Below are 26,646 nucleotides of genomic sequence, written 5' to 3'. Positions count from 1 at the left end.
AAAATGTGATGTAATAAAGGTAAAGGGCAAATATTAACCATATATGCTGTTTATATTGCTTGTAATTGGGATGAAGTAAACATCTGTAGAGTATTTTAACATCAAATTTTTGATTGTGTTGAATTAAAAACCCAAAAATGCAGCGGGTCAAACAGACCCACGAACACTGGCTGGGTAACAAAAATATGAACAACATACAAGGGTTAATTAACAAGCTCCTTAAACCAGTCATTTTTAATTTAAGCGTCCAGTAATTTACTCTGCTCAATTCACCCACTGCTGCGCAGTAACCTACAGTATTTCTACTCGCTAAACGACATGGCGTCTTTCTGGAATTTTCTTAATTGGGTGGCTATAACTCAGAAGAAGAACACGTCTAGGCTCTTTATCTCTTTTACTAGAAGTTTCAGTGTTTCTGGGGAAACACAAAGTGTTTCATAACCCTCCCATGGTTTCAAGGTCAGAGTCCACTTAGAGTCCACTCAGCCCGCATCTCTGTAATTGCTGGCTCAAGGCAACTGACTCCAGATGACGGCGGTTCTGCCAGACTGTTGGCTTCGGTGTGTCATTTACACACACACACCTAGGCACATTGTGCAGCATGTGAAGTCCTTTCCTAGAGATATTACACTGGGGAGATTTGCTGTGGTCTGGATCCGAGCGTTTTGTTATTTCTGGGAAAAGTTACGGTTACTGGTTCTGCAACACGCTGATGTCATGTGGGCGCATTAACGACTGGGCGAGTAACAGAAATAAATCATGATCAGCGATGTTCAACTCCACGTTAATGAGAAATCCACTCTAGAATATTGAGTGCACCAAATAGTGAGTGTGCCAGAAACTCTGCTGTGCTACAGTAGTTCATGATCTTTGAGATAGTAGATATGAATGAAGCGAGGGCTAATTTTCACTGGGATCTCAATAGCATTATGGGTAACGTGACAAACTGTTAAGTCATTAAAGTAGAAGAGATAAAAAAGTTTTGTATTTGCTGTGGCGAATGATTTCAGAGCTAGCATCTCTCGTATGGATTAACATCTTCTCATTAGTTACCACACTAACGGATTGAAATTTAAATGTGTTGCCTGCATTTCAACGTATGAAAGTTGGTTTTAGTCGCGGATTGAACCAGGCAGATTAGAATGAATGGATTTACTGGATTAGGCAGGATTGTGTAAAAAGAATAGCCATTAACAAAGTCATTTAGAGTTTAAAACTAGCAAAACTCCTTAAACAGACCAACCACTGCTAATCACTGCTAGCCATTCAGCAGAAAACGATTCTGACTCCCCAGAAGTGAATACTGAACAGTTTCTGGAGGTATATAGGTGCATTCTTTTTGAATGATGTCTCCACTCACTTGGTCGTAGACAGTACGTGGTTGGAAATGACAGGCGTGTGTGTGGGAAACCTGGCAGACTCTCTGTTCCACACTGACTCCACCAACTGTTTATTTCTTGCCTCTGCCTACGTAGTGCTTAAAGCACTTTCTCTCCGGTCCGTGAACAAGGAGCAGCCGGTCTTTCTCTTTATGTAAAAAAAAAAACAACATTCAATTATCCAGTGATAACCTCATTTCAATTCCATTTCCTGTTTGATGCATTTTAAGTACCGGTCTGATCAGTGATTCAGATCAGAATGTTGAAGGTTAAACCTAAAATGAATGAATTCATTCAGTGGTTTTTGAATGTCCATGGATTAATTAGGAGACTTTTAGAAGCTAATCATGGAGTTTCCTCCTGTTTTGTTGTGTCCATGTCGATCATTGAACGTCTACCTCGTGTCTCGCTCCACAGTGGTGTTAATATGAAGCTCATATGAACGTAGACACTCAGGACTTTAAGAATTTGTAGAGTTTTATAAGTATTTTTGTTTTTCTCTACAATACTAGGAGTGATATATTGGGATGTGGTAGTCTACCAGTTGGAAGGTTGCAAGTTCAAATCCCATGTTCACCAAGCTGGGCCCCTGAGCAAGGCCCTTAACCCTCAGTTGCTCAGTTATATAAAATGTAAGTTGCTTTGGATAAGGGCGTCTAATTGTAAATATTCAGAAAAAATAAGTTTTTTTTAGATGCTATAAAAAATTGTTTTGAAAAGAAATGTGTGCTAAAAAGCAGCTCAGATTTCTCTTCAACACTAAAATTCAGCGTAAGATTATCAACAGAGGCAAAAACACACGTATAAAACACGCTGAAAGAACAACAGAGTTCTGACTCACTTTAGGTCAGACTCACAGTCATGACATCAGACGATTGTTTATTCTGATAGAAAACGTCCCATACTGTAAGTGCATTTCATTGTTTTGGTAAAAACGGTTAACGTCTTCATTCATGGTGGCTTTAATTCAGTTTTGACAACGTTATTATTTTCGGCAGAATGGAACACTACGTTTTTTTTGTTTGTTCTTTTTGTTTGTTTTTTTAAATAGACAGATATATGCATTAATACTCTGAGACTGTTCACTGACACTAAATCACGGCTGTCACGGCATATAGTCCGATAGCGAGCTCCAGCTGGACCCGAGCTTGAGCGATTTTACAGTATAATGGGGCCAAATAATGGGGATGTTTAAAATAGACCCAAAGAAAAAAAAACAGCAATGTTGCCTAAAGGATGGGAGAAAAGCTTCATAAGTAAACACGGACGCTTAGCTGAATAAACACTTTCTATATGTGCCAGGAAGCTCCGCCTAAGCGTAAGAAGAAAGGGCACGGATTGAAATGAAAGTTTATGATGAACTGTTTGTTCTAGCAGTCTGCCTTAGGAGCGAGACCGATGAGGGGGTGTGTGGGATTCACTTTCATGTCTCGAGCTGAAAGAGATGGAAGTGCATTATTTGAGGGTAGCGCAGGACCTTTGATATCTGAGACGCACACGAACGCAGTGAAAGGATCAGGCCTACGATTCAAGGCGGTACGACTCGGCGCTACGATGGCTGATTCAATCCAGCTATTGTTCAGGGGGAAAAGTGTTTAATGCACAGAGCGGAGAGGCACAAACCTAGGTGTTGATTCAGTGTGTTTATTAAAGATGAAAGCTTTGATTTAAACCCTTGCTTTAACACACACATGCACACAAATGCACACACAGCTGTGTTTGGAATGTTACGTACGTAATGACATTTGAACTCTTGCCTCTTAGACCTGCATGAAGAATTTCCACGGACGTAAACAGAGCAGAAATGGACGACATTTAAAGAATAAAGCACAACAATAAAGCTTGGGTGTGCTGTTAGGGGAAAACGATCCACAACAGCATGACGTGATGATTGATTATTGATTATTTTCACACAACATACAACAAAAAATCACATCATTCATTCGTTCTTTTTACACAATAGCAATTTATTTTACTTCCTGTTATTACTTAAATGATACCAGCTTTAAGATGTCATTTTCTCACCAAGCTCTTTCTCCTTTTTCTCTCTTCAAGTTAATAAGTCGGATAATTACAACTTGTCATGTGACCAAGAGGGGGGGGGGGGGGGGTACGGTGGCTTAGTGGCTTTAATAAGAGAATGACGTTTTCTAATTCAGTCTTTAGATCGTTGGATGTCCTCTCTGTGGATTGTTTACGCAAAGCAGTGTTACAAATATATAAAAAAAATCAGTTTCAAAATTCAGTTTATATTTTATCCCTAATGATCAAACCTGAGGAAAAACCCCTGAGGAACCAGTCTCAGAAGAGAACCCATCCTCACCTGGGTGACAAACAGTGGGTTTAGAAATAATGTAAATCATTTCGTCTCCTGCTTTTTTTTTTCCAGTCGAGATTCTAACATCCACTAACGTGATCGAGAAACATCGTCCGTCAGTCTGTTAAATTTGTTAGGTCAAATTTCTACGTTTTATTGCCAGCCACTGAAGCAGCCCATTAACACTCCTCATCCACATTCAAATGATCGGGTCTTGTGCCATTCACACAAGTGCTCTCTCTCTCTCTCTCTCTCTCTCTCTCTCTCTCTGTCTCTCTCTCATTCTCTCTCTCTTTCTTTCTCTCTCTCTCACTTTCTCTCGCTCTTTCTTTCTTTCTTTCTTAATTTGTTTCTTTCTTTCTTTCTTTCTTTCTCTCACACTTTCTTTCTTTCTTTCTTTCTTTCTTTCTTTCTTTCTTTCTTTCTTTCTTTCTTTCTTTCTCTCTTTCTGTCTCTCTCTCTCTCACACTCTTTCTTTCTTTCTTTCTTTCTCTCTCTCTCTCTCTCTCTCTCTCTCTCTTTCTTTCTCTCACTCTCTCTCGATCTCTTCCTTTCTTTCTTTCTTTCTTTCTTTCTTTCTTTCTCTCTCTCTGTCACACACACTCTTTCTTTCTTTCTTTCTTTCTTTCTTTCTCTCTCACACACTCTTTCTTTCTTTCTTTCTTTCTTTCTTTCTTTCTTTCTTTCTCTCTCACACACTCTTTCTTTCTTTCTTTCTTTCTTTCTTTCTCTCTCACACACTCTTTCTTTCTTTCTTTCTTTCTTTCTTTCTTTCTTTCTTTCTCTCCCCCCTTCTCTCTCTCGTATCAAATCACTTTTTTAACAAACCTTTTTCTTTGTTGTTTTTTTTTTTAATTTAAAAAGTCTGCTGGTAAACATCACAGAGTGTTACAGAAGCATATTGAAAGCAGGAGGTCACGTTTCTCACCTCTACCTGAGCGTCTCGTAGAGTAGACGAGTGAAGTTTGAGATGTTCAGGCGTGAGCTGGAGTTTAAACAAATGCTTCATGATTTCTTTTTCCTTTCTCACCTATGTAGAAAGTGTCACACCGTACTTTAACTGAAAAATCCCATTTACTGTAAAGGTCAGGATCATCTCTTCACTTCTTCTTCAGTGACTCACAGGGCGTGCATGTGTGTGTGTGTGTGTGTGTGTGTGTGTGTGTGTATTCATATCCTTTCAGCTGTGTTTATTGTGTTATTAGAGCTCCACTTTATTAGTAAAACAGTGGTCTGTTTTGTCGGCCCACCAGCTGTGAAGGAGACGTTGAGATCTTAAGCTCCTGCTTCAGCCTGGAAACAGATGTGCAGTGTGTAACACCTTACACACACACATGCTCTCACACACAGCTGGACACTGTGCTTTCCCCCTAGGTCGCGTCTGTTTCAGTAACACCCGCTGTTCATGTTAATTATAGTAAACTCCCAGATTGGCCTACAGTTAAAGCTGGAAACACTGTTATTACGCTTCTTGCACTCTTTAACAGGGTGGCGCTCTGTGAGATGATACAGTGAGCTTCGATCAGGATGGTTATTTACACTTAAATTGGATATCATCATCATCAACATCATCATTATCTCTAGATTTTGGGTGACGTATAAAAATAAATATTATAATATCCTGTATAAGAAAAATAATCAGTATAATCAGCCCACACTCACACACAAAGGCCCGCCCCTAAACCTGTGTGTCCGGTAACATACAGTAGTAAAAAGTCCTAATATAAAACTCTAAAATGTTCTAAACATAGATTAAAAGCCAAGCGTTCCACAGTCAGATCACGCCATTGTCCTTCCTGTTGAGACGACGTGATGATGCGAGCGCTCCAAGTTTCACACTAAGACGAGAGACTGCTTCACTAATCGTTCAGAGCGTAAACTGCCTAGACATGCTAAGACAATAAACTCTCCCTAAACTACCACACTCTAACCAGTTCATTTAAAGATTAACATTAAAGCAGACTTTTTTTTTTCAGGGTCAAATCCTAAGTGAAAGAAATGAATAATGAAATTCCTGCCACAAGTTTCATCAGCGAGTGTGAGATGTCAATGTGGGTGTATATGCCAGACTCCCTTCGGGCTATTTTGCAATAATGAGCTGAATTCAGACTTTTATACATTTCTTTCTTTGCACCGAAGAGATAAAGAGACAGGTTTCCTTTCCAAATAAAGCATATGCTTCATCTGTGTCCTTCTTTGCTTGAATTAAAATTCGTTGTGCAGTAATAAATGCCAACAGCAAATAATATCACAGACACAGATGGTGTTTTTCACCTCGGAAAGCAATTTAGTTTTGGAGGCATTAAATCTCAAATTGACTCGAAAATGAACTACGTTCAAGAAAAAAAAAAAAGCAAGATTTGTTGATAAACCCTGGTGGCGGTTATTCACCCGATGTGAGGAAGTTTTGTACAGACGAATAGTTTAGTGTCCAGCAGCCATGTTCAACTGCTTCTGATCGCAGGGGGAAAACTATAAAAAGTATTTTATTAAGAAATTTTTTAATTAGGGGGCACGGTGTCTTAGTGGTTAGCACATTCGCCTCACACCTCCAGGGTTGGGGGTTCGATTCCCGCCTCCGCCTTGTGTGTGTGGAGTTTGCATGTTCTCCCCGTGCCTCTGGGGTTTCCTCCAGGTACTCCGGTTTCCTCCCCCGGTCCAAAGACATGCATGGTAGGTTGATTGGAATCTCTGGAAAATTGTCTGTAGTGTGTGATTGTGTGAGTGAATGAGAGTGTGTGTGTGTGCCCTGCGATGGGTTGGCACTCCGTCCAGGGTGTATCCTGCCTTGATGCCCGATGATGCCTGAGATAGGCACAGGCTCCCCGTGACCCGAGGTAGTTCGGATAAGCGGTAGAAAATGAATGAATGAATGAATGAATGAATGAATGAAACCTATAATGCTACTATAGGTTTAGAGATTTTTGTCCAATATTTATTTTGAAAAAATGATAAAAAAAAATTAAATTGAAGAAATTGTTTTTTAAAGCTGCTATAGGTTTAAAGATTTTTGTCCAATAATTACTTTTTTAAAAAAAAAAAAATATATATATATATATATATATATATATGTATATATATATATATATATATATATATATATATTATTACGAAATTGCTAAAAAAAATTTTAAGAGCTACTATAGGTTCTGAGATTTTTGTCTAGTAAATTTATCAAGAAATATATGTGTGTGTATATATATAAATAAATCTATTTAAATAATTTACTTTTGTACCAAAACCATCCAGCTACATAAAATTCCTCGTTTCTAAATATCAGGATAATATAATCCAAGTAACACGTGTGAATGACACTGAGTGACAGGGTTAAAACAAGGCAGTTTCCTGATTAGATTGCAGACCAGAGAATCTCAAGCCCTGTAGTTAGTCTGAGGTCCGGTAAACTGCCTTCAGCTAAATAATTTACATGCATGTGATTGTCTGTAACACTGCTACAGACGCTCGGGTCAGGTCTTTTCCCCCAACATGCATACTGTATGTTTAGATCCACTGCTGTATTTTTTCCAACTACCAGTGTACAACCCCCTGCGCAGAAAATTGCAAGATGATGTAATTGTTTCAAAATATCGCTATCCTATGGTCAGATCGTCCATTTATATTGTGGTCACAGGATGTCACATTAAATGTCACAGGATTAGTGTCAGTGTGAGTGGACAGTTATTACAGTTTTGGGAAACATTAGAGTGGCTGCAGGCTTCTGTAGAAATCATCCTGAACTTGTGCTCGTGGACAAAGCGTGAAGCTTCTGGATCACTGTGTTAGGCTTAAGAGGGAGTCGGATGGATCAGTGGAGACTGAGAACCGGAGGAAGAGACGGATCTGGGAGGAGAAAGAAGGAGGGAAGATGAGAGAGACTTTAAACGGGAGGTGGGTGAGGGAGGGATCAACGTTAAGAATGGACTGAGCTTGTGAGCAGGTTGCAACATTCATAGGAACAGTGGATGAGTGAGAAGAATGTTCTAGAGGATTTTCTGACATTTTTTTAAAAGTCAAACTGGTAAGATTTATGACTTTTTTATAATCTGAAATTTTACATTTAGTCATGCTCTGCAGTGACGTGAAGACACAGCTGTGTGTGTGCGTGTGTGTGTGTTGGGTTTTCAGTCTTAACGCCTGATGAAGTTTTAATTAGTGCTTTGAAGAGCGTAGATGTATTTCATGAATGATAATATCCTGTGGTAGTTGCTGAAATATTGCGTGTGTGTGTTTGTGTTTGTGTGTGTGTGTGTGTGAGCGCAGCTCCAACGGAGTTAAACATTAACGTCTGAGCCGTGCCAGCTGTAGCCTGGTGTTAATGGGATCATTCAGACATAAAGCAGACCCTAACTCTGCTTTTACCACATTTTACGGATTCAAACTAGATTTATAAACAAATATCTATTACAAAAAAAAAAAATGGAGCAAACAAAAATAAAAATGTATTAAAATCAATTTTTTTCTCTCTAACTAGCACATGAATGCTGTTTAAGTGGTGAACTGGTCATCTTGCCCCGTCACCCCTCCCCTCCCCCTCCTCCAGACAGCACTGACCGTCTCTCTCTCACTTCCTTTTGACCTGATAAATGTCTTTCAGTTTCACATGACCATAGTAGAATCAAGTGCTCATCTCCTGGGATGTCTCTAAAGCCCCAGGGCGCTTTGGCCTGGAGGATCGTGTTCCTGCACCTGAATCCGATAGCAGAAAGACGAGGACGAGTCAGGCTAGAGGGGGAGGCACGAGATAGGGATTCTCAATTTCGTATAAGTGGGCTTGAGTGATTAGAGTCCAGACCAGTCCGGACCAGTCCAGACCAGTCCTGTAACTCCTATTCAGTCTTACATCGGCGTATTAATAGATGATATTTGACTGTAGAAATTCTTTTAAATGGAGTTAATCCAGGCAAGCTGATGTTTAGTGTAGATCAATGGTGAAGAAATCTGAATGGCTTGTTCGGTGATGGACGGTTTACTTACTGTATCAATGCAGGTGGTTAACCACAGGGTTGCTCATGTATGACAACATTATGACACCAAGAATCTTGAAGACATTTCTATGATATAGGATATGCATCACAAAAACATTTTTTTTTTTTGTCTATCCTTCCATTGAAGGAAATATTTAGTAAAATTTTCAGCTATTATTGCTTTTTTTTTTTTTTTTAGACAGGTTTAGCACAATACTGTACTAGTAAGCTAAATGTAACGTGACATAATTTGGCACAATATAGAACCAATCGTTTTAGCGATACACACTGTTTTATTAGAATAGTGTTTTTTTTTTATTAGGTAAAATATATATATACCTCGGAACAGCGTCTAATTTATCACACCGGTGATATCATATCATCAAATTGCCCGGCCCTTGCTGACCATCAGCTCCAAGAGTATCTGCTTAATGTTATTGCAGCCAGTGAGTCATGAGGTGTTTGAGTTGTGCCAGATGGTTTTGAGGATATGAGGCAACAGCCACAGATAATCGGGGCACTCTAAACTGAATACCGCTCTCCAGCTTGAAATAAAGCTTGCAGACATGTTATCTAAATTCAATTATTTCCTGATTACTACAGTTTGAATGCTGTTCAAAGCAAAATTGTGGTGGTGGGTGGAGAGAGCAGTGATTTAGTTCCAGTTTAAGGCATCAAAAGCATATATAGGTTACATCATCCAAGCATTCACAGATACACTCCGTAATGCTTCTATTCAGTCGTCTGTCTCAAGCTGATTAAAGGAGCCGTGTTATCGTCCTCGAGCTAGGTGCAGTAAGCAGGATAGCAAGCAGTTGCATGTACTTTATTCGGTTTTCTAGGTAATGCTTATTTGACTCAACAAGCCATGTAAATCACTACATGCATGAAGTTCCTACACAACTGTGCAGACGCAAAGGATTTGCATAGTCCGGAGATGTTTGGTACCTTGTATCTTACTCCAGCTGTAACTGGCAGATTGGGGAGGTGGCGGGGCATTATGCCTTAAATTATGTTGATCCGTATATTTCCTTGTTACTAGGGTGATACCCTCAAGTTTGTCCTTATAGTATGTTCTGTTTCCTGGGACCTTTAATCATCATTCATAAAAGTCCCTTTTATAAGTATAAAGATGCTTACTAAAGGTATAAAAGTTTTATCCTTTTTGGTATCCCCCAACAACAAGGAAAGGTACCACAATGTGAAACCCTAAGGTAAGCACCAAAGAGCAAACTGTACTAATGAAGAATCGCCTTGCTTGGACATAAGGCTTGTCACGTGGTTGGCATCAAAACTTGAAGTCAGAGGTGATGCTAGAAATATTTGAAAAAGAATTAAGAGCTCGATTCCCGCCTCCGCCTTGTGTGTGTGGAGTTTGCATGTTCTCCCCGTGCCTCGGGGGTTTCCTCCGGGTACTCCGGTTTCCTCCCCCGGTTCAAAGGAAAAAAAAGGTCTCGGGAAAATTGTCCGTAGTGCGTGATTGCGTGAGTGAATGAGAGTGTGTGTGTGTGCCCTGCGATGGGTTGGCACTCCGTCCAGGGTGTATCCTGCCTTGATGCCCGATGACGCCTGAGATAGGCACAGGCTCCCCGTGACCCGAGGTAGTTCGGATAAGCGGTAGAAGATGAGTGAGTGAGTGAGTGAGTGAGAATTAAGAGCAGCATGACAGGCTAAAGCCATGTGACCTTGTTTACATAGGCACCCACACTTCAGACCTTCCCTACCTTATTAGTCATGATCCTCTGCATCATCTATGGCCTCTAAGAGTTGGAGAGTTGGTCTCTCTCAGCTTGGAATTTCTCAGGTGCAGTAGTATCACCTTAACAAAGTGTCATTTTATTTCAGGGAAGGTCGCGCAAGTTTAAAAACGCAGATCTGTTATTTTTATCTTAGACTGCCACATGAATATACAGTGTTTATGTTCATATAGTCTTTTCCACGCTGAAATGACCAAATCCAGACATTCTTGTGGCATTCAGGACAGCGGGAACCAGAACTAGCACAGCCTAAATGTTAGCATAAGATAGAGTTTGGTTGTCTCATCCATTCCTTTTGAGCTACACCACCACACTGAGGTTTTTGAGGCTTTTTAAACGTACGCCTTAACTTCTGCTTGTGGTTCTGATGTCATGACAGAGTTAGTCTCTTGCTTCTTTAGTAAAGATTCCCCAGCCATTTTAATGTTGTTTCTACATGCCCCCGGTGTTAATAATACCTTAACTGAAAAGACTTGAATCTTTAGAACGATCAGATTACTAAAGCAGACTTAATGTACACAAAGCCTGCTTTGTTTGGGGATAATGCTCTTCAGAGCCATGGGGGCAATAGTGATGGGGTAGGTTGAGATGGGGTGTTGAATAGGGTCTGAAAATGTGGCACTGGGGGAGAAGCGCACTGTTGTCAAAAGGAGTAGAAGAACCCTACCCCCTTCCCTTTCTCTAGGCTCATATGCCTCAGAATCCACACCAAACATTCTTGTGGCCAGATTAAAAAGACGGTTTGTATCCAAGGATTGCGGAAAATAAGCCATCCACATCTATGGCCATGAAAAACATGAAGGATAAACACAAAAAATATGCTCCATCCATCCTGATAAAGAAAGCACACTTGACAAATAATTCCCAGCAAGGTAGCCAGCATGCCGGTGATTGTCAAACCATGGATCCTAACAATCATCTAACATTCTTTGTTAAGACTTTGTCTGATATCCTGGCTGTTATGTCTAATACAAGGGATTTTCTTGCCAAGACTGAGAGGCAATCAAGAAACTGTCTAGGCACAAGTATGCAATCCCACTTCTTCAAAACTTTGCTTTTGACTTATGAAGGTCTGAACGATTCATCGATTCAGGTGTCTGAATCAACCACTGGTGTGTTTTTTCAGCATCACTTTTCCTACAGGCGGGATTTTGTCGGACCTAATATAGCGTCGTGTACTCACAACGGGTCCTGCACATTTTGTAGGACCATCAAAGGCATACGAGGTAACGTGAAACTATTCATTGACTGATCTTTTGTAAGAGTGCTGTCAGAATGCAGGTCAGATGGGGAATGACCTTGGAGCACAGCATGTGGTGAGAAGGAGAGCGGCCATAGGAAAGCCATTACGAGTGGGGGTTTAGGAGTCTAGGCATCTGGGCAACAATTTTGAGACCATGATGAGTTCCATGATGAGCTGTTTTCAGGATTCTATGACTGTTTGCTCACGTTCTATCTGCTTATTAGAGCAGATGGGGGCTGAATTACTGCAGAAATTTCACACCAAATATGAATATAGCACCTGGTTGTTTTTTTCTTTCCTCCTGGAAGGCAACGACTGCTCAGAGTGTTCTCTCACATCCCTCAAGCTCAGATGGTGCGGTGGAGACTCAGAGCAGACCACAGTGCCCTCACTGAACCCTGTTAGCACGTTCAGCACTTGTGCAGATTGAAGAGCTTTTATATCTGAAGAGCATTCACAGATATATAAATAAAAAAAATAAAATCAAATATATATATATATATATATATATATATATATATATATATATATATATATATATATATATATATATATATAATTTATTTTTTAATTAATTCATTTATTTATGGGGGCACGGAGGCTTAGTTTTTAGCACGTTTGCCTCACACCTCCAGGGTTGGGGGTTCGATTCCCGCCTCCGCCTTGTGTGTGTGGAGTTTGTTCTCCCTGTGCCTCGGGGGTTTCCTCCGGGTACTCCGGTTTCCTCCCCCGGTCCAAAGAAATGCATGGTAGGTTGTTTGGCATCTCTGGAAAATTGTCCGTAGTGTGTGAGTGCGTGTGTGAATGAGAGTGTGTGTGTGTGTGCCCTGCGATGGGTTGGCACTCCGTCCAGGGTGTATCCTGCCTCGATGCCCGATGACGACTGAGATAGGCACAGGCTCCCCGTGACCCGAGGTAGTTCGGATAAGCGGTAGAAGATGAATGAATGAATGAATGAATGATTTATTTATTTTTTTAAAAGGTCATTTGAGGTTTGAGTGATTTTTGTTCCTCTAAGGCAGCTGGAATGCAGAATGGAGAGTAAGTATTGGGAGAACATTGAGCTGACTGTAGACTTGTCTTGACATCAGTTTGACATGTCATGCCCTGGAGGCTTGTCAGAAGAAGTACTTGGTGATGTTGTGCTTCCCTCAGCAGCTCATTAGAGTCGTGCTGGTTGTGGATGAGGAGACCATGCTGCAGTTACAGGATAGCGTAGTTCTGTTATAGCAGTTTTGTATAGTAATATATATCAGTTAAGTGTTTGTACGTGAATTAAATATGACTTAATTTATTCTCTTGACAGACGCCTTTATCCAAAGTGACCTACGGTATAAACTGATCTGAGTAACTGAAGATTAAAGTGTTCCAAATCACTGTTCCAACCAGTGATATTCTCGTGGTCATCTGATTTTAAACTCTTAAACACATGTGTAGTAACTAGTCCAACCTTAAACACAGAGTTTCATGCTCTAGAACTCAAAACCTCTTTGGAAATGATTGAATACATTTTTACATATATTACATATAAACTGTGAAAACATATTGTCACCAGTTTCCTCAGCGCATAGTGACTTTCCCTTTACAGCATGTTGTAATCCTATACTGTAAGTGTGACATGTTTTTGTTTTCACTTCCTGGTCCTTTCTCCTCCCCTTTTTTGTCATTGATTATTTTCCCTACTTTGTTCCAGAGATGGGGGACTGACTCGAGTCATATGACTTGACTCGAGTCAGACTTAAGTGGCAAATTTGAGACTTGAGACTTGCTTGACAGATATTAAAAAAGACTCGACTTGACTTTGACTTGACATTCATGACTTGAGACTTACTTGTGACTTGCACATGTGTGACTTACTCCCACCTCTGGTTTGTTCATATGTTTAGTTTTAGCCGTCGTTTAACCATTTTAACCAGTACACTGGCATTTCATTTAGGGACTTTTTCATTCGGAATATACAAATGGATGGTTTTACCGCCTCAGGTCTAACATAAAATTAATCAGGAAAAAAACAGAAGCAGAGAAATACGCTCATCCCAGCAGTCTTACGGGGGAAGTCGTGGCCTAATGGTTAGAGAGTCTGACTCCTAACCCTAAGGTTGTGGGTTCGAGTCTCTGGCCGGCACAACTGAGGTGCCCTTGAGCAAGGCACCGAACCCCCCAACTGCTCCCCGGGAGCCGCAGCATAAATGGCTGCCCACTGCTCCGGGTGTGTGTTCACGGTGTGTGTGTGTGTTCACTGCTGTGTGTGTGTGTGCACTTTGGATGGGTTAAATGCAGAGAACGAATTCTGAGTATGGGTCACTGTACTTAGCCGTATGTCACTTTATCACTTTATTCACTTTTGCTGTATTGTTTGACTTTATAGTACACGACTGTTGAACAGGGACAAGTTCTCTTTCTCTCTCTCTCTTTGTCTCTCTCCCTCTCTTTCTCTTTCTCTCTCCCTCTCTCTCTCTCTCTCTTTCTCTCTCTCTCTCTCTCTCTCTCTCATCACTCCTACACATCACAAATGGAAAAAAGTTAGTAGACAGTGGTAGCGGGGAAGTTGTAGCTCAGTGCTTAAGTTGTTGTACGATCGATTGGAAGTTTGTGAGTTCAAATGCCAATTCCCAATTTGAATTCCAAATGAATGACTAAACTCAAATCCACAGTATCGTTTACATGTACAATATATGATGTCATTTCTAAATTCGGGATACATAGCCAATCCAATAACACAGTAACCAAGGCGTGACTCAACAAGTTGAGCTATGCGCTGTAAAACATTCCCATCAGGACGCTTACATGCTTTCATCTTCCTGCACAAGAACTGTCATGTCTGTCAACGTCATATGTTTACATCATGAACAAAAAATGTCAGATCTGATAAAGATTCTGGTATGAGCTTTCATAGCAATACTTTGAAGAATGTCGCATGAGCAATCAATACAAAAAAAGCTGTAGTTTAAAAAGACTATATAAAAAGTTTTTTGTATTTTGAATTATTCATGTTTTTTTCCTCATGTATTTTAGTTTTACTTTGTAGACATCTCCTATCTAAAGATCTCTCCAACCTGTTGTCCATCAGATTTAGAATGCTGACAACCTGATGGATGCCACGAAAGATCTGAGCCCACCAAGACCACTTACCCAAGTTCTCCATCACCCTACTCCTTCTACCTATAAATACAAGTAGATCCCTTACCCCTCTGAGTGACCCTTGTCTCTGGGAAGTATGCCTGGATGGAGGGCCCAGTGTCATCTGGTGCTGCTCAACCTGCTGTCCTGTGGCCTGGAGATATGTGTGGCAGCTGGCATCACCTATGTGCCACCACTGTTACTGGAGGCTGGCATAGAAGAGAAGTTCATGACCATGGTTTTAGGTAAGAGTTCTTCTTTTTTTTCTTAGTGTAATGCTTGATGGAATCCAGTAGAACTTTTCTAATCATGTACAATATTTTGACGATGTTTTAGCGTGACCTCCAGTTTTTGGGTTCCAGTTATGAATTAGCACAAGCAGTAAATCTGTGAGGCTCTCGGTTGCTTTAGCAGCACTTGCCAGCTCTAAAAGGACGATCCAGACTCATTTTAGATCCTGTCGAGGCCGGATTTGAACATGCCTGCCATTATCATCCTGAACAAAAACCTCCCAGATGCTGCTGTAGGCTGAACGGCTGGTCACTGAGCTGTAATGAGGGCTCTGTGGATGGACATCAGCTTCCTCTCTGTTGCACTTCATCTCAGTTCCAGTGATTTAAGCTCTGGAGACTCCACATCAGTGCATTTTAAGAACTGGTACATCCTTAAACCGTGTAATATAACGAACACATTTATTACTTCATATATTTGCTTTTTTATGCATTTACGTAGTTATTAATGTAACCAGCAAATTAACTGAGTAGATTTTGGAGTCGATTCAAACAAAGCTTCCGGAAATGGGAAATATCCAAAATAGTTTTTCTTTAGTAGCTTCCTTCTTATCAAGAGGAACTCGGCCGTTCTGCCTGTTCTTCGTACTTAGTGTCGAGTTCATAGGATCAGATTTGGATATTATTTTAATGAAATTTAATCCTGATATCCAGATTTGCAGATTTACCAACATTGCTTATTAGCAAGCAAAGAGACAGATATATTTTCCAGATGTGCTTTAAACAAAAATTTGGTTGGAGCACTACTTGATATTAAGCAGCTCCTCAGCCAAAGAGACCTTAGTCCCATCTTCTCATTTTCTACTAGCTCACAAGACCAAGGTCTAAGAATAGAAAGATGATATTTCACCTGAGGTGACAGGAAGTTAGCAAAAGCGCAGAGTCTTCCGTATCGTTGTGTCGACGAGTTAGAAATTGTAAATGCTAAAGGAAGTAGATTTTGTTATGAGAATATGATGGATCTGAGTCATTGTTTTTCAAGATCTGTTGTTCAGAAACAAGAGTATAAGATGCCTGATGCCTTCTTCTGTCCATGTGGAGAAGTTTAGCTTTCATTATAACTTGCACATGACCTTGAACCCACACGGGTCACTCGGAGAGGAGCGGAGAAGCGATGTATAGTGAGAAAGATGTACACTGTGCACTGCTTTTCCTCTTCAACAGCTGCAAAGCAAGAGAAAAAGAGCCTTTGTATGCAGTCCCATCCATCCTGGCAAGCACTGTGTATTTGCTAACTCACAAAGGCAAAAGAATGCAAAACTTTCCTGAATAAACAAAGTGTCTATAAACACTATATAAAGTTAACAAAATTACAAATGTTTCCTCATCAAGCTCCAAAGTACTCACTATTTTTGGCATCACTAAGCAGTTTGGAGGTGCTTTTTAAGTCGTCTTTGTGATTTCTTTTCTATCCTTATACACTTGTGTGTCGGTGCCTCACAGCTGGTGTCTTTCTGCTTAAAAATAATGGCTCCTGCCCCCCTCTGGGGTTTTGTGTAAGCATCTTACTAAAGCTGCTGAGCATTTGTGTGTCTGAAACACTGAAGTATTGTTTTATATTGTGTGTGTATTTGTGTGTGTGTTTGTGTGTGTGTGTGTTTATAATAGCGTTTTGGTTTTCATGAAAAAGCTCCAAACACTTTTGTGAGAAATACGTGAGCACCCCATTGACATTCGCTGATATTTAAATGCCAGCTGAACTGCGTGTAAGTGTTCAGTTTGAGAAGGTTGTGTTTTCAAACTCAACCTCAGATGACTTTTTGCTGACTTTGGCAGTCACTTAAAGCTGCAGTAAGCAATATTAGCGGTTCTAGCTAACGTCTGCCAAACTGGAGAAGCATAGGAATCTGTTCCCTTTCTTCAAACCGGTCCCTTTAAACCAGAGCACTTTCCTGCTTTGACAGGGATTTGTACAGATAAGAAAAAAGCAGCAATAAGTAACTAAGCATTGAAACTATGAAACTATGAAACTATGCTGTTAGATAAAAAAAAAAAAAAAAAACGAGCTACATTATGAGCATCTGTGAACTCATGTAACCTCAAGAGGCTGGTTAGTATTTTCTTTCTGATGGGTGACTGAACCATGATTTTGTCTGGCTTCCCATGGAAATGTGTGCAACAGGTAACTAAGTACAGTAGTACGGTAAGTGTGAAACAGTGACAAATTAGTTGGGAATTAATGGGGACTTTAAATGATCCTCATGATCTATTCGTCTACTACCACAACAATTTACCATCAATTAAAGAATGACATTCATATTTTATCCATTTATACTGTAGTTAAGTGCTGTGAAAAATCTCTGAAAAAAATTGCTTCCTGTTAACACTTTCTTTATAGCGACTATAAACAGTCATGGGGGGCACGGTGGCTTAGTGGTTAGCACGTTCGCCTCACACCTCCAGGGTTGGGGGTTCGATACCCGCATCCGCCTTGTGTGTGTGGAGTTTGCATGTTCTCCCCGTGCCTCGGGGTTTCCTCCGGGTACTCCGGTTTCCTCCCCCTGTCCAAAGACATGCATGGTAGGTTGATTGGCAGCTCTGGAAAATTGCCCGTAGTGTGTGAGTGCGTGAGTGAATGAGAGTGTGTGTGTGCCCTGCGATGGGGTGGCACTCCGTCCAGGGTGTATCCTGACTTGATGCCCAATGACGCCTCCCCGTGACCCGAGGTAGTTCGGATAAGTGGTAGAAAATGAATGAATGAATAAACAGTCATTCCATCAATATCACCATCATCATCATTATCATTTCCTTGTCTTGAAGTCAATAAGACAAACACTACTGCCAAAAATTACTTTGTCCTAAAGACTGGCTGGAAACCTTGAAGAAACAGCTTTACCACTGACTGTTCCGAGACTCCTTACATAAATGGAAAATGGAACATCTTCCAGAAAATATCAGCAAGTCAACAGTTATCTACGTTTTAATTCTGTTACTTTAAGAGTTTGCGATACAAATCCTGATAACGCATTAATTTAAATCTGAAATTCTGCTTTTATAGAAACTTAAACAACATCCGCTGACCAATCATTATCGATCACTGATCCGCACTTTGATATGTGAGAAGATTTCAAAACGTTGCACAGTGAATGAGACCCAAATTCTCATAACCTTTTAAACTCTCAGAACTATGTTGAAACAGAAGCCAGATACACACGGTCTTACAGCGCTCGATGACGGATATCCTTTGATAAATTTCTTTAAGGCCAGCACGTTCCCTCGGCTATCCGTTTCCACCGCTTCCATAGTGATACCCTGCTGCAGGAATAGCATGCTTTGTCAAGTCCTGCTTTAACACCTTCAAATCAGACGTGCATTATTGCTTTGTTTGCGGTGTGTTATTTCAAACCTTTTATATCCCTGAACACTATAAAACTTTCTGGTTCTGTTCCAGGATTTTTTTCCTTTTATTGTTCTTTATGTTGGGCCAAAATGGCTTTCATAAGATAATATCAAGCTCAAGCAACTGCCCACACATCTCAGTGACCCAAGTTTCAATTATCAAAGCCACAGCAGAAACAAATGACCTTTTAGGTTTTAAAATAATAATGACTTTATTGCCATGGGTACCCTTGCCTCATCACTGAGCAGGAAGTCTTCTGGATCATACAGTATTTCCACAGTGAACTTAATATCTTCCTGAACATCTCCTCAACTCATCATCTGCTGCTACTGCAGCTAGAAATAGCCCCTGAGAATTTGGCTGTGAATTCTGGCTTAGTCATCTGTCCTTAATTAGAAAGGAGGTACTGTAGAGAGCAGAGGTTTTGGGGAAACTACTGATGCTTATAGAGGTTTCAGCTGCGAAATGCTGAGTCAGTATTTAACTTCGTCATTAAGAAGCACATTGTGTACCTGTTTAAAATTCCCCATTTTAGGTACAGTTTGTCCCTAAAATTTACCATTTTAGATACAGTTTGTCCCACAGCTTGTGTCTTTCCTTTGTCCTTGCCAGAATCTATTTTTACTGTACCTTATTTACCTTCAGAAACTTTTAAATACACTATAAAATGAATACAATTATAAGTCACGGTTAATTTCTCTGCAGGTATTGGTCCAGTTCTGGGACTCATCTTCATCCCTCTAATCGGTTCAGCCAGTGACCGCTGTAGCAGTAGCTATGGACGCAGACGTCCCTTCATCTGGCTGCTTTCGCTGGGTGTGCTCGTGGCCATGCTTATCATCCCTCACGCTGATGTCCTGGCTGCCCACCTCAGCTGGGGTGGCAGTCCCGATCCTAACCAGCCACTCCAGGTGGGTCTGCTAATCTTGGGCGTAGTGCTGCTGGACTTCTGTGGCCAGGTGTGCTTCACGCCACTGGAGGCACTACTCTCAGACCTGTACGGTGGACGTGAGGAGTGTGCCCGTGCCTTTGCTACGTTCTCCTTTATGACGAGTCTGGGCTCGTGCATAGGGTATCTCCTGTCTTTGCTCGACTGGAGCTCTGGTCCACTTGCCCAATACCTGGGTGGCCAAGCTAAGGGACTCTTCACTTTCCTTATTCTCATTTTCGTCTTCTGTGTGCTGGTCACCATGAAGGCATCAGAGGAGAAAGAGGATTCCGAGACCTGGGCTGGATGCCTCTCTATGTGCTATATGCCCCGGAGACGCTTTAAGATCTGCCTTCCAAGGGCAGGTTCTTTAATATGTGTACTCAGGACCTGCTGGTCAGTTACACCTGCAATCTTCAGAAGCTACTGCCATGTGCCATATGTCATGAGGCGCCTTTGCGCTGCCCAGCTAAGCAGCTGGATGGCCATTGTGAGCTTCATGCTTTTCTACACAGATTTTGTCGGAGAGGGACTTTACCAAGGAGTGCCAAGTGCTGCACCGGGCACAGTGCCTAGGCAGCAATATGATGAAGGTGAGACAGTGTTTCTTTTTTATCAGTTTGTATGTAGTTTGTATGTAATAGTTTAATGAACTAAAATGAACAATTTTTTTAAAAAATAACCCACCAAAGAGAGTCGATAAATAACCTGCTGTAGGAAAGATTGTGGTGAAGAATAAGGCACTGTATCACACATACTGTATGTAACTGTTAACTTGTATTATGAGAAAAAAAGTCTGTTCTTGCTAACCACTGAACTGGGAGGTAAAGATAAAGGATGAATGGGGTGGAAAAGATAAAAAGCTTATTTGTATGCCAGGGCTACTAAACAGAAATGTCCTGGCTCTTCTGATGAAAATTCACAGCCCTCTGTCTCACTCGGCCGTCTGTTTTCTGTCAGAAGTGGCCTGCTTTGTGTTTTTCACCCCCTCAAGTAATCATTTTTTCCCCCTGGTAATGAGTTTGTTTTGCTGGTGTTGATGCTGTGTTGCTTCCTTTCTCATGGCCAGCATGTCTGGCTGTTCTGTGTGAACTTGAGTTAACCTTCACCCACGATCAGTGACTGTGCCGTGAGTCACCCAGACATACACATGGACGCACGGTCACGCTTTGCTGCCCTGCTTCAAGGAATCAGCAGTTCACACACCTTGAGCTTAAGCTTTCCTGGGTTACATAAGACCATCGTTCTTCAGCACAACATACTAACAGACGTGGTACACACCCAAGAACAAACATTGAGTCTCCTGAGTCTCCATCAATAGTAACAGCAAACTATAGCCAATTTACTTGTTTATTTCTGAGCACTGCTCCTAGACTGGCCTTTGGGTAGACGATCACAAAACAGCACAGCTTCAGACATGTTTGGCCTGCTGGACTGTGTTTAAGCTCTGAATTTGTGGTGTGTGAGGACAGTTTACAATTTGTAATTTACAATCCAGTGCCTTTTCAAACATGTGCTATTGAAGATTTAAGGTTGGCTTTGTCTCTAATGTTTTGGCAAAGCTATCTGAACTCTCACCATCTTTAAAAAGACAGCCAGACACACATTTAGACTCTGGAGACAAGTTAAGCCTGGATATACATACAATGACATTTGTTTATGGTGCCGGTTGTTTTGCATATTTTGACTAAAAAATGATTTAATTCTATAATAGTTTGTTTATGGCCCGGCTCAGTTTTCAGCTGTAGATTTCCCCTAAATGTTTTTTTTGGGGATTTTTTTGCAATGAGAAACCAAACCAAATATAAAACCAACCGATTACCAATCACTAAGTATCATTTAAAAATCAATGTTAGCATGTTTCTCTGATTCAGACTCAGCAACTGAACAAATGTTTATGAAAGCAATATACCGTCGCTGTCGGGCGGAAACCTCGTATGTCCAAATTTGGTCAATTTCATATTTTTTCACATATCGATGCTATTGGTCAGTCCCCACGTGGGTCTGTTATTTTTACAAGTTATTAACCAATCTAAAGTCTTGAAAATAGCTTGAGCGCAAATCTCATAACTCCATTGGACACTTCAACTGTCTACCTCTTCCTCACTCCGTGGGAGAGCTTCACGGCATATTTCTCCTCAAGAAGAGTCGCAACGAATCAACACGTCTTCTGAGGTAAATGTCTTCAAAACACTGGGCTCAAAGAAAAAAAAATCTTGACCCCCGCTAGTTCTGGTGCTCGTCTGAGGACAGGAATTTAGCGCAAGAGAATCCACTGCAACGTGGACTAAACCCTGTGCACTGCAGATAAGGTACAGCGTTTTTTTAATTTCCTGAAAAATAACGGTTTTGGAGATACGAGGATTCCGCCTGACAGCGACGATACACTAAATTATATGCCTATTGATAATTTACCCAATAAAACAATTTCTTGTTTAGATGTTAATTCTAATCTGTGAATTGTTTGTGCTGTAACTCCACCCATTTAGGATACTTTTACATGTCAAACAACAGGATTATAAGTGTTCATATTAATGATCTTCCAGTATAAAGATTTAGTGTCTGTTTCTCCAGGCATCCGTATGGGCAGTCTGGGGCTGTTCCTGCAGTGTGCTACCTCAACTTTTTTCTCACTAATCATGAACCGGCTGGTGTGTACGTTCGGCTCCAGGAAGGTCTTCCTGTTCAGCATGGTATCATTTACCCTCTCGGCAGTCGTCATCTGCATGTCCAAGAGTGTGATGTTGGTCACAGGGATGTCAGCCCTTACCGGCTTTGCCTTCGCCACCTTACAGACTCTACCATACACACTCACCTGCCACTATCACCAAGATAAGGAGGTAGGCTTTAACACTGGATCATTTGGTTTAAATCTCCTACCCTCTGCTAAAAGGAATAAGTCACTTTAGTCTATTCATAAATGTTCACATTGCTATGAGGTTTTACCAAGTGTGATGAGGAAATACAGAGATTTCTGGGTGATCCTCCAGACCAAGTGCTGTCGATCAACAGAGCAGGATGTGGCAGTGGTGGATCAAGTGGTAAAGGCTCTGGTTTGTTGATCGTAAGAACAGGGTTCAAGCCCCAGCACTACTAAGCTGCCAACCCCAAACTGCCTACAATAGCAGAAAGTCATGTGATGTGACAATAGTGTCAACAAAGAATAAGAATCAGCCAATTGATGTACGTAAGGAGCACAAATCTATCGTCCCATCCAGTTTAGCACAAATAAAACAAGCATGTGAGGGCACTCCTCCTGATGATGGTGGCAAATGTCTTAGCTTCCATGAGCATCATTGGTCTTTTTTTTGGCTATAGATTATCTAGACTTGCAGCTTATTACACTCAAGCTTTCGGGAACATGGTGGCTTGATTTCATTGATTTCATTTAAGCATCTTTCTGAACTCTAGTTAACAGCTGTTTCCTTCGTGTAAGTTCCTGGTATGGAATCGGGACTGGATTTAAAATGGATTAAAATGTTTAGTCCACAACTGGTATACCACGTATGTGTTTTATTCGTTTTAAAATCCCATTGCTAAGATACGCAGTATAGTAAAAAGCTTCCATTAAATATCATCGAACGGTTCTTTAGTTTGTTCCTCTGGGACACTTCATACTTAACTGCTACCTGCTCAAAGTCTTTTCTCTCAGAGATAACTCAAACAAGCATTTCTTGAGGTTATTTCTTTAAGATTGTACTCATATATTTAGCTTGATACTAGAATGCATATTATTATAAAAATAATCCTTTCTGGTTCCTCTGATTTCCAACAGGTATATATGCCAACCAACAAAACCAAAAAAACACACACAAACAGGATGAACATCCCCAACGAAACCATGCGCCTCACTCTGACCGAAGACGCGAGTGATCTGAATCATAACGGACACACCCACTACGACCAAGACGATGTGGAATTTTACGCTCCTCAGCAGGGTCAGAATGGTACGCACCTCGATCACAGATCAGATGATTATGACAAACGTGGCGTGGGCTTGGATTTTGCCATTCTTGATAGCACCTTCTTGCTCTCTCAGGTCTTCCCTTCTCTGTTCATGGGCATGATTGTCCAGTTCACACAATCCGTCACTGCCTACATTGCTTCTTCTGCTATTTTCGGTGCAATCAGTGTATATTTTGCTACACGTGTCATCTTTGAACAGAAGGATCTTGAACACTTGTAGAAAACCCTACATTTGTGAGACCAGGGTGCCTTTTAAGGCTTCTCTCCAGAAAGGTAAACAGCTTCTTGTGACACAGATTTAGACTTCAAGCTACTAGAACGCCAAAAACCCAGACTTAAAAAAGAAAAACTGCAATAAATCTGTAGTCATTCAGCATGATGACCTGCTGTTCTTTCTCATGTCTGCTCACACAATAACATCCTGCCTGTCTCAACATCCTTCCTGTCAGTCATTCTCACCACTTGCTAGCCCAGTCCAGGAAACCAAGTGTTCTAAGTTAATTCGTTAATATTTAAAGTTAATTAATGTTAATATTTCTTTTAAATTTTTTTTCTTTGCACTAACGACATGTCTTATCATCACAGTCATCGTTGTGATGAAAAGCCTCTATGGCTTTACATCACTGTGAGGATGACTTCACACTCACCGCTCTTTTTGTTTTTTTGTTCACTTCTGTCTCACACCCAAAAAAAAAAAAAAAACACAACTCGGACCAACGATTGCATCAGAGAGATGCGATGTGTGATGCAATGCCTTTATGTAATGTAAAGATTTTGAAAAATAACTATTTTGCTGTATATATTTTTGTACATTAATAATATATAGATACACAAATGTATTTATATCCCTATGGGAATTTTTGGATGCAACATGCTTGCCGAGGTCATCTGTATTTATGTTCTGTTGCTGGCGTCACAGGAACATTATGTAGTTCATGGAAGAGTGTTTAGTAACCAGCACTAACGGTCAAAATAAGGCAGAAGCTAAAAAAAAAAAAAAAAGACAATCTAGATTATTTTTGTACAGGGATTATACTACCTACATGATACTGTAGAAACATTTTGTGCCACAAATCTTCATTTTTATCATCATCCTTATCATCATCATCATGAATATGATTCTACAGCAGGGAATTCCGAATTGGAATTAGGTTGGGACATGAATTTATAAAAAAAGACAGCGTGTGGATGAAAGTGTATGACTTCAAGTGAGTGAGTGTGTGTGTGTGTGTGTCCGTGAGAGTTTGTCCACAAGAGAGTGTGTGAGTGTGTGTGCATGAGGGATTGTATGAAAGGATTTGTATGGAATGTACTGTATGCATGAGAGCATGTGTGAGTTTATGAGAAATTGTGAGTATATGCGTGTGTGTGTGTGTTTGTGTGTGTGTCCAAGAGAAGGTGTGTGTGTGTGTGTGTGTGTGTGTGTGCTGTGTCAAGAGTGTATGTGTAAGAGTCTCTCAGGACAGACCTGTGTGCATTCTGTCTACTGGTATATTGTATCTAGTAAAACGTTTGTTGAGTGTATTTACATTAAACAGCCATAAATTATTTAAAATAAATGATTATTGAGTTAGATTTTAATTTATTACGTCTGCTGTTAGCAATTATATGTCAAATTAATTCAATAATTAAATACACTCATGGATTCAAAATATGACTCATTTTGCAGCCTGTTACGGTTTGGTTGGTAATGTGACATTACATTGTTGTTGTTGATGTTTTTTTTTTTTTTTTTATATTATCTAATACACTGCCAGTCAAAAGTTTGTGCACCCCTTCTTACTCGTTGCCACTTTCATACAGTAACAATGAAAAGATTAGGACTGGTCAAATAAACACAAAATTTCATACGGCCCTAAAAAAAAGTGATTGTAAAAAAGTGATTGTGATGGAGCTTTAAAAACACTCGGTGTCTTCTAAAGCAGATTTAGGAGAAGCTTCACCCAGGAGATTCCTGAATACTCAGAGATCTTCACTGCTTCTACATGAAAACTTTTTGTTTGGGTAAAAAAGGATTCAATTTAGCCGAGCGTCTAGACGTTTGACTGGTAGAGTACTGTACATCGTATGCTTCTACACTTACTGTCATTGAACGAAATCCCTTTAAGAACATTGATCCTTTCTATTGATTTTGATGAACTTAATATTGTATAAATTGCCTTTGAGAAACATTTAAAGAACATCCTGTCCTTTCGGCTAGAATGACTCGACTTAAAGTGCCTAAACTTATGTATTAGGTGTATGGAAAATGAGCCTGTTGTTGCTTTTGTGTCTTTGCTGTGTGAGTCAGGAATGTCTGGAAGACAAGTTTGCTTTACATCGAAGTAAAAAATAGATTCTGTTTATTTCTATGAATATGCCTTCATCCTGACTCAGAGCTGTGTGTACAGTGGACTTAAAGTCTGAAGCTCACGGTATAAATTGGGTTATGCCTTTCCCCAAACCACAAATCAGTGTTTACTTTTCAAAATGTTACTGGATTTGTGCTTCACGGAGTTTCTCGGCAATGTGCAGCTTTATTAACTCAATCCCAGTTCCTGATATGTGTCTAGTCAGGTGGGAATTTTATAACCACTATATTTGCCCAACAGACGTCTTTGGAGTTCGCATCACATTTTAATAGTTGAAGTGCATTATATTAAAATATATTGTAACAAATCTCACCTCAGATGTCTGTTTATTTTTGATGGCTATTCGTAGATATTTAGTTAATCTTTCGCTGAGAGAAATAGGTAAGGAAGCACCAGAGGGTGTAATGATACGGAAGAATAAACAACAGGCTGGATCGATGCAGCGGAGTCAGTGTTACAACCACAAAGAGCATGGCGCAATTTTCCCAAGCTAACCTTTTTTTTTTTTTTTTTTTTACATTTATTAACAAATACTATGTCATACATCATCATTTATAGATATACTTAATCTTGCAGAACAATCCAGAACAATTTGGTTCCTGTTACCTCTTACGTTATAGCAGTTACAAATAGTAAATCCCTCAACATGCTTGCTTTTTCTTCCTCACTCACTCACTCATTTTGTACCGCTTATCCGAACTACCTCGGGTCATGGGGAGCCTGTGCCTATCTCAGGCGTCATCGGGCATCAAGGCAGGATACACCCTGGACGGAGTGCCAACCCATCGCAGGGCACACACACACACACACACTCTTATTCACACACTACGGACAATTTTCCAGAGATGCCAATCAACCTACCATGCATGTCTTTGGACCGGGGGAGGAAACCGGAGTACCCGGAGGAAACCCCCGAGGCACGGGGAGAACATGCAAACTCCACACACACAAGGCGGAGGCGGGAATCGAACCCCCAACCCTGGAGGTGTGA

At 40.5% G+C, this 26,646-nt stretch overlaps 1 protein-coding gene across 2 annotated transcripts in view; it reads left to right on the top strand.

The window, feature by feature from the left end:
- Nucleotides 1-25,967, top strand: part of LOC132855695 (solute carrier family 45 member 3) — a 29,497-nt gene extending 3,530 nt beyond the window's left edge. For both annotated transcript variants that reach the window (XM_060884861.1, XM_060884862.1), the window contains 4 exons: nt 14,731-15,025; nt 19,116-19,931; nt 21,913-22,178; nt 23,114-25,967. In XM_060884861.1, coding sequence (XP_060740844.1) covers nt 14,878-15,025; nt 19,116-19,931; nt 21,913-22,178; nt 23,114-23,524 — 1,641 coding nt within the window. In that variant the 5' untranslated portion in view covers nt 14,731-14,877 and the 3' untranslated portion in view covers nt 23,525-25,967. The remainder of the gene's footprint in view (nt 1-14,730; nt 15,026-19,115; nt 19,932-21,912; nt 22,179-23,113) is intronic.
- The last annotated feature ends 679 nt before the right edge of the window (nt 25,968-26,646 follow it).

Source organism: Tachysurus vachellii, chromosome 13, assembly GCF_030014155.1.
Source record: "Tachysurus vachellii isolate PV-2020 chromosome 13, HZAU_Pvac_v1, whole genome shotgun sequence".
Taxonomy (NCBI): Eukaryota; Metazoa; Chordata; class Actinopteri; order Siluriformes; family Bagridae; genus Tachysurus; species Tachysurus vachellii.
Note: the sequence above shows the minus strand (reverse complement) of the source record. Positions and strands in the feature narration are given on the sequence as shown.